At 42.4% G+C, this 16,708-nt stretch overlaps 1 protein-coding gene across 6 annotated transcripts in view; it reads left to right on the top strand.

The window, feature by feature from the left end:
* SMOC1 (SPARC related modular calcium binding 1) overlaps nt 1–16,708 on the top strand; it is a 651,789-nt gene that overhangs the window by 110,191 nt on the left and 524,890 nt on the right. For all 6 annotated transcript variants that reach the window (XM_078659597.1, XM_078659602.1, XM_078659600.1 and 3 more), the window contains exon 3: nt 14,314–14,426. In XM_078659597.1, the coding sequence (XP_078515723.1) occupies nt 14,314–14,426 (113 nt within the window). The remainder of the gene's footprint in view (nt 1–14,313; nt 14,427–16,708) is intronic.

The raw sequence follows: 16,708 nt of genomic DNA, 5'->3' as shown, positions 1-16,708 counted from the left end.
TGGATCAATGTCACACACTCCCCCAGTCAAAAGATCTGGGCCCAAATCCATCGTTTTTTTGCACTCCACACCACCCTGGGTCAGATAATGGCTTTATGCAAATCAGCTCTGACCCTGTTGCCCCATGGGAACAGTCCAGTCCGAACTACAACAGCCATATCTTTCCCAGACCGGAATCAAGCATCCGAGGACCGGACCGGTTTCGAGGTAACACCTCTCTTCAGCCTGATGAAGCTGAAACCATACATGTTTGGTACTCACTTCCAGGTTCAGACAGACCACAGATGGCCAAATGCAGATGAGGGTTGAGCATCCCAAATCCTTTATGGTGGGAAGACTGACCTGGAACAGACCACACCAATGATGATGGTTCTTCCTCCTTAGTGAAGATAACTCCCCACTTCCAGCTGCAGGAGGACACGTTTTAAACCTTGCATCCTTGGCATGGTTTCTCCTGACTTTTTGCCTTCAGACCTCCTGTTTTTTCTGACTTTGTTTTTGCTGACTTTAGGACTCTGGGTCTCTGCTAACCAGTGTTAAAGTGCATGTTCTCTGCTTTGAACATGGTAACATTGTCTTATCCACAATCAACATAGTTAACTTATTTGTAAGTCCCTAGTAAAGCACACTACATGTGCTCAGGGCTACTAGTAGACCTGCAGCACTGATTAACTTAAGTAGCCCTTTTAAACATGTCTCAGGCCTGCCATTGCAGAACCTGTGTGTGCAGTTTTAAATTGCCATGTCAACTTGGCAAGTTAATCCTCTTGCCAGGCACAATACTTCCTTTTTAATACATATGTCACCCCTAAGGTAGGCCATGGACAGCCTAAGTGCACAGTACAGTGCACTTAAAGAGTAGGACATGTACTTTCAAGTTTTACATGTCCTAGTAGTAAAAACCCTTAAATTCATTTTTTACTACTGCAAGGCCTATCTCTCCCATAGGTGAACATTGAGATTACCTTATTAGATCTTATGAGTGTAATTTCCAATTGGGAAGACATGGGAACCCCACATTTGAGGTCTCTGCAATCACAAAGTAAAATTCCAACTCATGGTGAAGTTAGAATTTGAATTTTCACATTTAGAATGTTGGCATTTTCTTACTTTACTCATACGAAGCTCACTCAGTTGAGAGAGCACCTCTGCGCACAACATTAAAGACCAAAAGGTCTAGTGTTTTTAAACGTAAATATAAGGACGTTGATTCAGTGTGAAGTATTCATCAGCTTTCACATTTTATTCATGATTTTGAAAGTGAGAATCAAGGAAATAATCCAAACGAATATCATTCCAACAGTCAGTCTATTCCAGACAGATAATCACGCATCCCGATGCATTTCGGGCCAAGCCCTTCTTCAGGGGAATACTCTATGAAAACAATCCAAAGGAAAACGGTTCAGTTTGGTGTAAAAATAAACTATGCTCGGTTACATGCATCGTGCACAGTGTGAAAAAATATGTATACGGTCATGCAACGAAACTAATACAGCCAAAATGGTTGTTTGTCCAAGTGAATAAAGATAACAAAACAAATGCTCAGTAATGGTGCAGACAGTCGTCGCTTCAAACAGTCGACGCTGTTACATCGCGAGGTGAGAAGAAACGGTAGTGAAAAGCCCTCTCAGCTGTGCGAGCTCCTGTTCTAATTTATTTTCTTACTTTAGCCATTAGGTGCTTTCTGCCTGTCTCTGACTACACGTCTGCGGCGGGTGACAGCTGGGGGGCTTTGTGCATTTCTTCTGAACAGCCACACACACAGGGAGCCCATCGGCCATCCACATCCTGCTGGGCCATCCTGGGCAGTATGGGAGGGAGGAGCTGACATTTAGGCTGCATACCCCTGTGTAGTGAGTCTGGAGCAAGTGCAGGAAGAGCAGGGACCCTGTGCAGTTTAATGGCATTTCTTTGAAGTCTTTCCCACTTCAAAGGCACTACTGGGTATATGTAATGGACCTCTGACACCACCGACTCAGTACTTTTCTGGACCTGTGAATACTCTGCCAGGGAGAAGGACTGTTGTGCTGCTGAAAGGACTGCCACCATGCTAGACTGCTACTTTGCTGGACTCCTGCTCTGCTATGCTGCCCTGCTGCCTACTGCCCTTATGCCTGGGAGTGAGAAGGACTGGACCTGCATCTCTCCAACCCAGAACAAAGTGACTTAAAGGGCTGCTTGCCTCCTGTTCTGAAGTCTCAGGGACATCAAAGGCTTCTAACCATCCACTTACAGCACCTGGACTTTGCCATCTGAGAGTCCTGCCCTACCAAGTGGTGCCAATCCAGTCCTGGACCTTTGGAAGTGGGTATAAAGTGCTGCTTCAGTGAAAATCCATTATTTACAACAAGGGGTGGTGATGGACAGAGTCTCTGAATTAAGCAGAGTACTCTCACCCAGTCAAGAGATCAGGGCTAGATCCAACACCGTTTTTTAGCTCATTGCACCATCCATTTTCAACAAGGGGTGGTGAAAATCCACACATAGTTGTCGTTGCCTGACTTGGAACCGGTGCAACTCCCTCAACGCAGACGTATCGCTGTGTGGATCGAAGACTTTGCATCGCCGGCTCACGGTGTATCGCCTCCAATTCCCGATGTATCCGTGATTTGCTTAGCTCTACGATAACACATCATCTACACCTTCTGGTTCGACAATGACACATTTCCGACTTGCCCAACTCAAAACCGACGCATCTAAAGGGATCGACGATGACGCATCAGCTCCTCTGCTCCACGCATTGGGCCCTCGCCGCCGACACCATAAGGTACTTTGCAGCTGGACCAGGCTGGTCCCTGTATCCGACCCACGATCCATCGTGGTTGGCCTGAACATTTGGATTCAACCCGGTCTAGCGCGACCAGATAGCCATAGTTGGCCCTTTATGCTTTTAAGCACTACATTTAAGTTGATTCTTTAAAAATGTATACCTCCGGTTATACTTATTGTATTTTTGTTGTTTTGGTCTTATTTTGTTCATTAAATGACGCTCTATTTTTCAAACCAGGTATGGTATCGTTGTGTGTTGGATTCTCACTGTTTTACTGTTTGAAGCGTTGAACAAATACTCAACATATTGCCTCTTAAGTTAAGCCAGACTGCTCTGTGCCAAGCTACCAGACCGTGAGCACAGGTTAATTTAGGGTGTGTATCTGACTTTCCCTTATTTTTTTTAATTATATTTTATTAAACTTTTGTATAGCGCGAACATGACCCAAGCGGGTATCAGAGTGTTTTACAAACGGGTTATGGAAGACATAGGATGATAGCTGTAGGAGAAAAGAAAATCAATATACAACAGGAACAAGAAAAGCAATATACAACAGGAACAAAATGCCATAATGGCAGGCAACCCGGGCTGTAGCAAATGTCAGGTAGTAGCTAAAACAGCTAAACAAGATCGGAGGCAGGAGGAGAAAAAAATAAAAACTTCTAGTTCAGCGCATTGTTCATTAGGAGAGCCTTAACTTCCCTTTTGAAGGCAAACGTATAGGGAATCAGTCTTGTTTTCACAGGTAAGGAGTTCCAGATTCTCAGGGCAATGCCAGAGAATGTACGATTGTAGATTTTCAGTTTTTTTTTTATTTCTTCGGCTTAAGCAGCAGTGTGCTGGTGCTCCTTGAGGGCCGGTTGCAGCCGGAGAGTACAAGCTTATTTTTCAGGTACAGTGGGGTATTGAAGTGTAGGGCTCTATGGGTCATACATGCAATTTTTAAGTGGATCCTTTCCTCAAATGGAAGCCAGTTGAGCGATTTCAGGTCTGGAGAGATGTGGTTGGTTTTCTTGGAACCAGTGATGAGTCTGGTCGCGGCAATGTCTGGTCTCAGCGTCATTCTACAAACTGCGAATGATAAAAAAGATTCTACCATTTTGCCCTTTGACTGCGGGCAAAACCTTGGTCAGTACACTAGTCATGTCCACCATTGACTACTGCAACGGTCTTCTTCTGAATGCCCAAAACAAGGTCATTCACAAACTACAATCATTTCAGAATGCAGCTGCCAGAATGCTGTCAGAAACCCCCAAATACAAGCCTAGCTCTCATGTCATTCAGGAGTATCACTGGCTCCTGGTGAAAAACCGTATAAAGTTCAAAGCTTTGTGTATTGCGTACAGGGCTTCCCGTAACACTGGGCCTCAGTTTCTCATTAAGGAGCAAGCCACTTACATCCCGACTCGGTCCCTTCGTTCCTCCACTGTATTCCTGCTCAGGGTTCCACGTACCAGAACAGCCTCAGGGGGCGACAAGCTCTTCATTGTTTCCACCGCAAAACTTTGGAACTCTCTGCCCTTAAAGATCAGATCCTGCCAGTCTCTACTTACTTTCAGGAAAATGATAAGAACCTGGTTGTTTAACCAATAAGTCCCTCTGCTCTTTGGTCCAAGTCCGTTGTCCTTAGTGCCGAGACACCCACGGGTATTCGAGCGCTTTATAAATCTCATAAACATAAACATTCACTGAAGTTCTGAGGGGGGTTAAACTGAGTTTTGGCAGTCCACATAGAGTAGCACTGTCGTATTCTAGTCTAGAGATTACTAGTGCTTGCACCGCTGATTTGAAGTCATCTTGGGGAAGGTAGGGTTTGAGTTTTCTTAGGATGCTCAGTTGGAAGTTTGCTCCTGTGGTAGATGCTCTGATATGATCTTGCATGTTAAGGTTCTTATCTAGCACCACTCCCAGTGATTTTGTGGAGTCAATGATGTGTGGTGTGCAGTTTAGAGCGGTGAGGTTACTTAAGATATTTCACAACAGTGAAACCCTTACTTAGATTGTGGCTCCTGCTTAGACAGGGTGCATACCTCTGCCAACCAGAAACCCAATTTTTTTACATTGGTATTCAGCAGTGAGGATTGGACTTGTGCTTGTGCAGTGCCATGCAGCGACTTGGTGTACACTACTTTTCCACATCTAAGACCAATTTGAGTTAGTCAGCCAAATCATTTTATTCTATCCTTGTTCTTAAAGATCATAAAAGCTTTAAATATACAAACAGAAAACATTCATCATTATACAAATATAATAATTAAATAGCCTATTAAAAACTGTTCATTAAAATCAGATACAAATGTATAATTCATTCCAAGTTAGTATGAAATCTCCTAGTGTTTCAAGAAAGACATAGAAAAGATGCAACACAATATCAAAGTGATCAGACAGCATTTGTAAAAATAACATCCCTGGGTGACATTGCCTAAAATTGAATTTGCATATAATTGGCAGTATAAGTCTTGTGATGCACGGAGTAAAATTTACAAAAGAAAAAAATATGCAAGTTAGTTTGTGTAGAAACACCATCACATGGGCAAGGCGGGAGCTCTTGTAAAGAAAAGATTCCAGCAGGATGGGCCAACATGCAGGGGATAAAATGTAAACAGAACCTAAGTGGTATAAATCTGTGATGTTGGTTTATCACGGATCGTAAGTATGAGGCGGCCCATTTGTCGGTGATCGGTCCCTCTAAATAGGATCTTACCGTATATTTTGGGCTGTTAATTTTATATCTTTCTTTTGCCATTAAATTGAGAAATCGAGTTTTAATCTCCTTTTTCAAGATGGATAAACATTTACTTGGCGTTTCGAAAATGTGTGCTAAACCTAGGGAAGTTAGACTGTTTTTAACATGCATGATCCAAGGGAACATGTACTTGTTCCAGAGAGAGGGACAGTCTTCAATAAACTAATGTGTAAGGTTAACAGATTCCCTTCTCCAGATGGAGTGCCATAAAAGAATTGGGACAATTAGAGTAAATTCTCCCTGATTCACCTTTTTGCTTTTTCAAAATTCATTTTTTACTCTGTGGCCCCTACCTACAAAGATGGAGTTTGAGCTGACCAACCTGGAGAGCTACACTGTGGCCTAGCTCAAGGTGTTTTGTCAGGACAAGGGTGTAGTGATGAAGTCCGTAGCCAAGATGTAGTTTCATGTAGATTTATTAAGTTCGGTTACAAGTAGATGAGTTGTAAAGATGCAGCCCCACAGGAGCTGTCTGCCTGCTGTTCAGCCCATACTTCAACTGTCACACTCAAGCATCCAGACAACCAACATGCCATTCAAGACCATCACACCAACATTTCCATGCATCACATTCACACTGGCTGAGCAGCTAAGGAGAAAGTAATCAAATAAATATAATACAGATTACTACATATCCTCCTTTCTTCTACAACACAAAATATAGAAACCGCAAATAAGAAAAGGTTCACACAAGGGGAACCTAAGCAATAGAAATGAACAACAGTAGAGGAAAGGCAAGAGCAAAGTAAACCCAAACGTGAAAGGATAATAGTATAGAAACCCAGGAAAACCTCTATGAGTATGAGAGAAAATACACAGGAGATATGCAAAATGAAGGACAAAAGAAATGGAAAGAAAATTCAGAGAAAATATGCAATAGATGTTCAAGAAGTTAATGTAAGAACAATAAGCAATGTAGAGGAGCTGCATAGAAAATATACATAATATATCACCCATCCATCATCCTCCTACACTTTTTTTTAAAGAAACAGTAGAAATGCGTGAAGGACAACCGAACTTACTTTCCCCAAAATACAGGTAAATAAATGGACCAGAAACATGAAACATCTACACCCAACATCAACCAAAGCAAAATTAAAGGTAGGGGAAAGAAAGAAAAAGAAACGTTGAACGCTAACCATACAGCCCAAGAGGCCTGGGGGCAGACAACCACAAGTGTGGCACAGGGTGAAAATGATAAACATTACAACAAAATGTGCAGCACAGGATGATTTAGACACCGTTAGCAAGCAAATGTAAGCAAGTACCACAGTGTGAACAAAATCAAAGGCACACATTGGACTAAAACCCATTAGAACCCAACATGGGGTTAGAAACGTAAACAGAGCAACAGAAAACATGGAACTTGTACCCATTAGCAATAGAAAACATGGAACTGATACCCATTAGAACCCCTAGATGGTGGTTAGAGCAGGAACAAAACAATTGAATACATGGGACTCGTTTCCATTAGAACCCCTATGTGGGGGTTAGAGCGTGAACAAAACAATTGAATACATGGGACGCATACCCATTAGAACCCCTATGTGGAGGTTAAAACTGTATAAGAGGGAAGACCCCACAAAAGTACCCTCCTGTAAAGGAAAAGACTAAAGTGTTGACTGGGCATAAAACCGACAAACTGAGAAAACAGTTTTGAACTAAAACTCACAAACAGTGCGACTGGGACTAAACCCCATCAACTGTGAGAACAACGTTAAATGGGGCTAAGACCCAAAACCCATCAACTAGTGTTGAATGGGACTAAAACCCAACACTAATCCCAAGAACATGTAAATACTGTCAGTATAACGTCAGACAGACATTCCCATGGCAGTCTGCCTGCTGCTCAGCCCATACTCCAACTGTCACGCTCAACCTTTCTATTCAAGACCATCACACCAACATTCCATGCATCACGTTCACTCTGATTGAACATCTAGGAAGAAAGTAACCAATAAATATAATACAGATTACTACAAAGGGGTTGCCTGGTAAGAGGAGCACTAAAAAAGCAAAGCTACAAAAGCCTTGAGAGCATGGAAAGAGACTTACCTGATCCCAGCAGATGAGGAGGAAGAGCTGGATGATGAGGAGGAGCAAGATGATGAGGAGGAATTGGACCAGCAGCACAGGAGGGTCTTGGACTGCGAGCTGTTGAGGAGGGAGTAACATACTCCAGGATTGGATATCCCTCCCAGCGAAGGGAGCAGTGTGTCTTCCAGTGGCCTGTCCCCAGAAAAGCTGGAGGACAGGCATAAAGAAAGGATGCTCAGGTTGGAGCTGGCCAAGTTAAAAGTGGGTCAGGAGAAAGTCTTAGAGCAGAAGAAATTGGCTATTGAAGAAAAGAAATTAAGGTCGGCTCATGGGCATTAAGGCCAGGCAGGCTGAGTCCAGCAGTGATGGTGGCAGCGTTTCGTTAGTGCCCTCTGACAGGGGGGTCCACATTCCCAAAGGTCTAATGCCTGACTTTGTGGCAGGAGATGACTTAGACACATGATTTGAAGCTTATGAAACTGGGCATCCTCTGTCAGAAAGACAGCTGTTCCTTCATCTCTAGTTGTAAACAGGGCAATCAAGAGGAATTTATCAGAGCATTTACTGTTTTTTATGAGATACCCTATTACTGCCCACCTTTAAATGAAGCACCGAAATGTGAAAATGTGACTTTAAAATTTGATTTGATGTTAAAATTCGGTATTTGCAAATGTCATGTAAAAGTTCATTTCTGCCATTCCTGACTCCTTACATATGGACTTATCTGCACTTGTAAGTTCAAATTATGAGTACAGATGCTTTGAGATCAGTCCTTCTATCTGGGAAAGTAAAATATCATAGCATGTGCTGGCCTTCCAAAGTAATTTAGGTTAACCCTTTTCCAATGTGAGAAAAGTAGGTGCATCCACTCTTAACCACAGGTTAGCACCAATACTATTCAAGCCCACATATCCCCTCCCTGAGTCCTGAGTACCCACCATCACCCAGTGGTCCCAGTGGAGCAAGCAAGGTTAATCAAATATAATACAAGGAATTGCACTGGATGCAAATTCCTAGCCTGGGTAGATGTTCCTCAGAGAAGGGTCACTGCAACAAAGTGTTTCAATTGTTGCCTTTTACTCAGTGATATTACTTTAGGCTACACTCACATCTTATCTTTGTAGAATGTCCTCATTTTATCATGTAGTCTTCTGGGACGAATGCCCCTGATTTTGCCAAGGTTGAGAGCTTGAGTAAATTTAAATTGATTAAAACATGACAGATGTGGCCCTTCTTGCCACTCTTGTTTTCCTGGTGGCCTGTGAGCAAGAGAGTTGCTTTCAGACCAGGAATGGGCTTCCATGACCCAATCATGAAAGACCACATGCCTCCATTTTAATTGCAGACTTATGTAATGATTGTTAGGCTGAACATTTTAGACAGGGCTGATTTTGGTTTCCAGTCTGGCGCTTGCTGAAGAGGAAGGACAAAGCTATGCATATGGTTATGGATTTGGCCGAAATAAAGACGCCTGGGCACCACTAATGGTGAAGGATAAAATAGAGGGCCATGTTTATCAGCACCAGTGCAAAGTCACCAAAAGTGATGCAAACTGGCACCAAGTGTTGATCTGGGATCTATTTTACAGCGCAAAACTTATTTTGTGCTGGAAGGTTGCCTAAAAGTAGCACAAAGTTGAGCCGTGTGTTAGTTTTTGCTTCTTTGCATCAAGGTGGTGTCCCATGAGTGGGAAATTAGTGTTTCCATGTAACCACCCATGGTTTATTTACACAAAGCCATAGCTAACAACATTTGTAGACAAGGCTTTGCGACAAAAAATACGCCTTCTTGAAGTAGGCACAAAGAAACAGAAAGGTTTTCTCCAAAAGTTTCAAATGTTACATGTCTGCTGTATTGTACAACCACACATACAATGTTTTAAATTAAATCTAAACATAGTATTTTATACTGGAAAGATGACCTTCCAGTACAAAACCTACGTTACACTCACACAAACTCTATGTGCATGGCCCTAGCTACCCAGTAAATGCACCAGCACTTGGGAAGAGAGCAGCAGCACCATATCTTGGCAGATATGGAATGGACCTGCTTTCTCCTTTTCACACAATACCGTGCAGCAACTTGCTGCTCTGTATTATACAATAAAAGTATATGTGTCCCAAAGTTTCACTTCCACCTTATCACTTTTACAGCTAATTGCGATTTTTGTAGACAAGCTTAGATGCAACCATTTAGAGTTTTGTTATGAGTGTTAACATAGGTCTCTGAGTGCCTATGTGGGTCTGTGGGTGGATTTGTTAGTGCCTATGTGATTCTGTGAGTGGGTGTGAGAGCGCCTGAAGGGGCCTATACATATGTGTATGAGTTTCTTAGTGCATCTGTGAGTGGGTGTATAAGTGTCTAGGTCTGTGAATGGGTGTGCGAGTGGTTTTGTGGGTATGTGAGTTTCTGTGTGGCCCCGTGGGTCTATGAGTAGGTGGGTGTAAGAGTGCCTGCATGGGTCTGTGGGTGGGTGTGTCAATGCCTACATAGGTCTGTGAATGGGTGTGTGTGCCAATTTGGTCTGTTAGTGGGTGTGCGTGTGTGTGTGGGTGAGTGAGTATCTGTGAGTAGATGTATGAGTTCCTGTGGGGATCTGTAAGTGTGTGTTTGAGTGCCTCTGTGAGTATGTGAGTTTCTGAGTGAGTAGATGTGTGGATCTGTGAGTGGGTGTGTGATTGTCTGTGTGGGCTTGTGAGTGTGTATCTGTGTGGGTCTGTAAGTATCTGTGTGGTCTGTGAGTGTGTGTGTGCCTGTGTGGGTTTGTGAGTGGGTGTCTGTAAAGGTTTATGAGTGGGTGAGTCTGTTAGTGGGTTTGTGAGTGCCTACATGGGTAAGTGAGTGGGTCTGTGAGTGCCTGCATGGATCTACGAGTGGTTCTCTGAGTTCCTGTGTGGGTCTGTTAGTAGATGTATGCGTGCCTGTGTGGCTCTCGCAGTGGGTCCGTGATTGCCTGTGTGATTCTGGGAGTGGGTGTGTGAGTGAGTCTCTGTGTGGGTGTGTGAGTGTATAAGTGTCTGAGTTGGTCTATAAGTGTCTGTGTGGGCCTGTGAGGGGGTATATGAGTGTATGAGTGAGTCTGTGAGTGAGTGTATAAGTATCTGTCTGGATCTGTGAATGGATGTGTGAGCGGTTTTGTGGGTGTGTGAGTTTCTGTGTGGGTCTGTGAGTGGGTATGAAAGGGCCAGCATAAAACTGTGAGCGGATGTGTCAGTGCCTAAATGGATATTTGAGTGGGTGTGTGAGTGAAACATGTATATGTGAGTGGGTCTGTGAGTCACTGCATGGGTTTGTGAGTGGTTGTGTCTGTGCCTGGATACTTCTGTAAATGCCTATGTGGGTCTGTGAGAGGGTGTGTGAGTGCTTGAGTGGGTCTGTGAGTGCCTGCATGGGTCTATGAGTGGGTGTGTCAATACCTGCGTATGTCTGTGAGTGGAAGGGTGAGTGCCTATGTGAGTCTGTGAGTGCCTGCCTGGCTCTGTGAGTGGGTGGGTGAATGTCTGTGTAGGTCTGTGAGTGGGTGCCTGACTGCCTAAGCGGGTCTCTAAATGGGTGTGAGAGTACCTGTGTAGGTGTCTGAGTGGGTCTGAAAGTATTTTTTTTCCTCAAAGTGTGTCTAGATTCTCAGATCCCTAGCGTCGCTGAGCCTCACTGGGGATCTGCGGCTTCCCAAAGTGTGGATAAAAAACAATATAACTCAATTTTATACTGGAAATAGGTCCCAGAGACACCCCTCTAAAAAACCCATGGGGTCAGTGTACCTCTACCCTGAGCCCCTTTAATCGTTTTGCAGATAGAATGTAAGACCCCAGGACTGTTCCTCGATACTTATTATGGTGGCCACAACCTCCCAGTCAGGTTGTGGTCAGCCAATCACGGTGTTGCTGGTGGCGTGTGACTTGGCGGATCCACTGTGGGAGATCTACATCCCTAGATATACAATTTTGTTTTTCCTTTAATAACACCGAAAACATTGAATGGATATTCACCAAATCAGTAAAAGTGCTCTTTCTGGACCAAGAGCTACCTCTCTGTCAAATTTGGTGTAATTTCGTTCAGTAGTTCAGGCTGTGGTCGTGTTCAAAATCCCTATTCAAATTGCATGGGAAACACACATATTTTGACACCCACCTCCCCCCTTTTCCTCACTTCCTCGGTCCCCATTTGACGGATCACTTGAAAACCTTCCAGGCAGAATTAGACAAACCATGCCACTTTTTTTGGAAAAGTTAATGAAGCTTCATCTAACAGCACCAAAGTTATTAGCAAGCCAAAAAACACTTTTCCTATTGAAACTACGTCTTAGCTATACCTACTGGCAACCACCAGTAGGTAATATATATATATGAGTCCCAACAGGACTTTTCCTCTTGCAATATATCATTTAATTTGTCAGAAAAGACATCTTCTAAATATACGGCTGTGGGACTGGCAGCATTAGACCCGGGCATAGAAGGAACTTACTAGTACAGAAAATGTTTTAATTTCCTAGTCTGCCATACAAACAACAGTAGCCCAATACAGAGGATTAGATAAGGGGTCCCCTATGTGAAACACAAATATAGTGACCAAAGGAAGCAAAGCCCTATATAGTCCTCTATCTGCTCCCACCACAATCCGAGTACCTGTAAGCTTTGCGTTCATAGGTACTTATTGTCAGAAGGGTTGGGGGCCATGTATGGGTTCCCACTCCTTCTTGGAGGGATTGCCCACATCGAGGGGACATGGTCAACTTGTGGTAGATGTGCAGTGGGAAGGATGCCTTTTTGAGTGAAAAGGAGGATTCAGGGGTCCACTTGCCACTACATCTGGTAGTCTTTCTGCTGGGTGATGTCAATGAGCAAAATGTACGTACTTTAAATCCACTGACAAGCAAACTTTCACGAGGCACACATGATAGCACAGTTCTGGAAACCCCTGGATCTGCCTTTTCCGCAAGTGTGGTGGTCCACACTCTCCACAGTGTTTGTCTTAGAAAATTAGCCAGCTGCTGTTAAGACCCTTGCAAACATTTAAATCTAACTACTTCTAACCTTAACATCTTATTGACTGGACAAAGACAATCCTCTGGTACATTGATATACTTTATGTATGTATACTTACCCTTGTTTCCCCTTACTGTATTGGCAAATGTTTTGTTTTGCATGGTTTCACAAACTGTGTACATGTTGTTGACAATACATAAAACTGGTGAAGAAACAGTTGCCATTCGCCCTTTACTATCTATATGTGCCTATTGGGGTAAAAGTGGTATGCACTTTCTTCGAAAAGGTGCATTTAAGAACTTGACAGGTCAGTCCCATTTATTTTACTGTTATTTTGAATGATCCTCCCGAACAGTTGTCTTGCTTGTTCGTGAATGTATCATGGGACTATCCTTGTTTTCAAATACTCACAAGGCAAATAGCAACCGTTCTGGTGCTAGTTCAAGAATAGGCCAATCAAGTAAGTTGGCCAGCAGACAGTTGATTAACACGGTATGACTTGGATCATGTGTAGTCTTTGGGCATGCTTAGCACATTCCAAGATGTACTTGGCTGTACAACACCTGTATCAAAATAACAAAGTCAATACCAACATTTTCTGTTTTGGGGCAGGACAATTCTAAATGTGTGCAGTTTATTTGATATCAACCCTATTCGAGTTATGGGACTAACATGTATTTTGGTGGAGGAAAATTGGGAAGGATAAATCATGAGAAAATCCTGGTTATCAAAGATTTTATACCTGGATCACTGATGGTGCTCCTAGGACTTGAAGTTGCAACCACATTTTTAAAAGAATTTATTAACTCTGTTGTGTTCCCTGAAATTATTGCAGTCACACCCAGACGATTTACATAAGACCTGAAAGCAAACTGCAAGCTTTCCAGAGATACTGGAGTCTAGTCTTTCATCAATCCTCTACCAAGTAGTCCATCTGTCTTGCCTTTCCCCACTTCAGTTATCACTATCTTTTATACCTTTTGCATATATAATGGTCTTTGGCGAGAGGAGGAGTTGCTTTTGCTCAGCCCCTGCATTTGCTACACAGGAGAGTTACCAATGCATCCATTCACATTTTAGGAAGCACATAAAGGCTGATGCCAGTGTATCCTAACTTCACATCTACATACCTTGAAGATATATATACCACGTAGATCCTTATATGTGAAGATCGATATAGAAAATCTAGACTTACCTGGAGATTTTTTTTATTTAGTACCACTGATATTCTGACTTCAATATTTAGTATGCACACCAATGCATTCAATACACAGTTACCATGTTAATATACAGCATGCCCTATGTTATATGCAACATTATGCGAACACATAGACGACCCTCATTATGAGTGATGGAATTCCACCCAGAGCAATATGAGTGTTCAAGTGTCTTCGGCCCAGAATTATCAGGTATGCAAGCTAATGGCAAGGGCACGAAGACACTAGACATTCCGTTAAGCTGCATGAGCTGAAGCGGCAGGCTGGAGCATAGCCTAGTTCCTTCCCGATCCCAAAGTCCATCACTGTAGTATTGATGACTATTGTGTCAGTTGAACCCTATTATTAATTTCTGGCAGATGTGGCCCCTCCTGGCCTCAACCTAATTCTCTTTTCAGCCCTCAAACGGTGTCTCAGTCTCTCATTGCCAAATGTTTGGGCACATCATTTCTACATTAAGAGGAGTTTCTTCACAATAATTTTGGGGATTTGATAGAGTTGTAGTGTGCATTGTTAAGTTACTGAAAGTGACAGCAGTGTGGCATTTTTCAATTGCAGACGCTGGTCAAAGTAAATGTCAACTGGAAAGAGCACAGGCCTTGGAGCAAGCAAAAAAGCCACAGGAGGCGGTCTTTATCCCGGAATGCAACGAGAATGGCTCCTTCACTCAAGTAAGTTCTATGTCTATTGGAAAAACGTATTTCTGACTTTAAAACTGAAAAAGAGAAAGGCAATTTTAACAATGATGGAAATATTTTGAACTAAGTGGCAGAGCTTATTATGATCACATTGTGCAAGGTCTTCAACAAGATCTCCTGCTTTTACATAACCTGGCCTGCAGAGATAACATGATTTACTAGTCAACAAATCATTCTGCTTTGAGGTATTTGATAAAATTGATATATCTGACCAGATTTCTCCCCGACTGGAAACATGCTGAACAGGATTGTTTTGCCCAAAAAATTGTTGAGAATGTTTCAAATTAGGTAAAATCCAGAATGCAACTGGACTGTGCTGAAATCTTGAAAAAACGTTCACATCTCTAATGCAAAGGAATTAACTAATTTGGATTCAAAACTGATGTAAAGGTAATCTGTATCTGGAAAGGAACAATAACCAGTAGTTCTAGATTACTTTTGTGCTGGTGAAATTAAACATCTGAAATCTATCAATTTTGTAAACTAATATGACATTTTCCAATCTATGATTCAAATTCAGTGGCTGACGTGAGTGATACAGGCTGCAGCAATTTAGGATATTGAATTACTAGTGACTGCTAAGATGAATTACCTGTAATTTAGAGCGTTCCTGTGGTGGCACTATGCAGTCTGTGTTTTCCAGGCAGGAATCGAGGTAAATGCCTTAGGCAGCTCTTATACTAGTGGCTTGTCTTCCAGTGTGTTCAGGCACCTGGACTGATTGGAGGTTAAGCAAGTAAATAACTCAGCCTATTTTATTGTATAACAAAATCATTCATAAAATAGCGACATTAAGACAAAAACCAACTAAAACTGCCTGGGTCAGAATACAGATCTTAAAAAGGATTACTTACAGCCAACATTAACACAATAAGTTAAATCATGCCATTTCGGATGTGTCACATGCTATCCTAACTCTTTCAATTGCGATTACAACCAAGCTGATAAAGTTCTGGATCCCTTAAAAGTTGTCATAAAACGTGTTCTGAAGATGAAGTAAAGTTGAGTCATAGACATATTATAGGTCTGATACACAAAGGTAAACTTACACTTTTGTGTAAGTTTACGATTTTTTGCAATTCTCAAAGTACATTTACAAGTAGTATCTTTACAACTGCGTTGGCTTTGTAGTCATGCTGGAGACTCCGCGCATAAAGATACTACTCGTAAAGTTGCTTTGTGAATTGCAAAAAATCGTGAATTTACACAAAAGTGTAAGTTTATCTTTGTAAATAAGGCCCTCAATGTTTTACAGATTCTTCAACAGCGCTATATAAGCAACACAACCTATTCCTTTTAGCAACAGTGTCCAGGCGCTGTCAGACAGATTAAAATATAAAATAATCTTATATGTAAAAATTCTATTTTTATTCTAGAAACAAGGGAATAAATTTACAATATTTTGCCGTAGGACAGCGCCGCAAGCCTTCTAGCTGCGCCGCCATACGTCAAAAGAAAAGGGCAGGAATGTACTGTATAAAAAAGATGTACAAACTGCAGCTGAGCGCCAACACAGGCACCCTTGCAAGATGGTGCAAGGGTGTCTGTGTTGTTGGCATGATTCTTTTTGTGCGGGAAGGGATACCTTTCTGCACAAAAGCAATCAAAGGTGGCGTTTACCGCGTTCTACTTGTGCTGCATTCTGCAGCACACGTGGAAAGAGGAAAAAATTAGGAGAAATGTTAACATTTCTACTAGTTATACCTGCTTTGGGAAGGCGTTAGTTTTGGCATTCTCCCATATTTACGCTATGTAATAAATCTGGGGCAGTATCAAAAACCATGGATGTTGCATGGGAATGCCCACAGCAACACCCATGGAGCGCCCCTTCAACGGAGAATAAGGCATTGCCGTGCTCTGTATTTACAAGGTCATAAAAATCCTCGCAGGGTGGCTTTGCGTGACCTTGTAAATATGGACCAGCACACTGCGACACTGGAGCATCACAAAAAAGTCGCTCCAGCAGCGTAAAAGTGCCACAGGGGCATTGTAAATATGCCCCTAAGATTTGAATCAGGGAAAGGCTGCCTCTTAACAGAATATGAACACTGAGCCTAATGAGCATGTTATATCCTAGAGAGATAATCAAAAATGGGTTAAAGGATAGTTAGTTTTAGAGGCAATAAAGTCATAAGGGACCCTGAATTCTGCATTTGATATTCTGTAGGAATCCTACATGTATGGTTTGCCAATAAAGAGTGAGAACTGTGTTTCCCAAGAAAACATTATTTGTAAATCAAAGCTTTCTAGTGATC

Source organism: Lissotriton helveticus, chromosome 9 (assembly GCF_964261635.1).
Source record: "Lissotriton helveticus chromosome 9, aLisHel1.1, whole genome shotgun sequence".
In the NCBI taxonomy this organism is placed as follows: Eukaryota; Metazoa; Chordata; class Amphibia; order Caudata; family Salamandridae; genus Lissotriton; species Lissotriton helveticus.
This window is presented reverse-complemented; position numbering and strand designations above follow the sequence as displayed.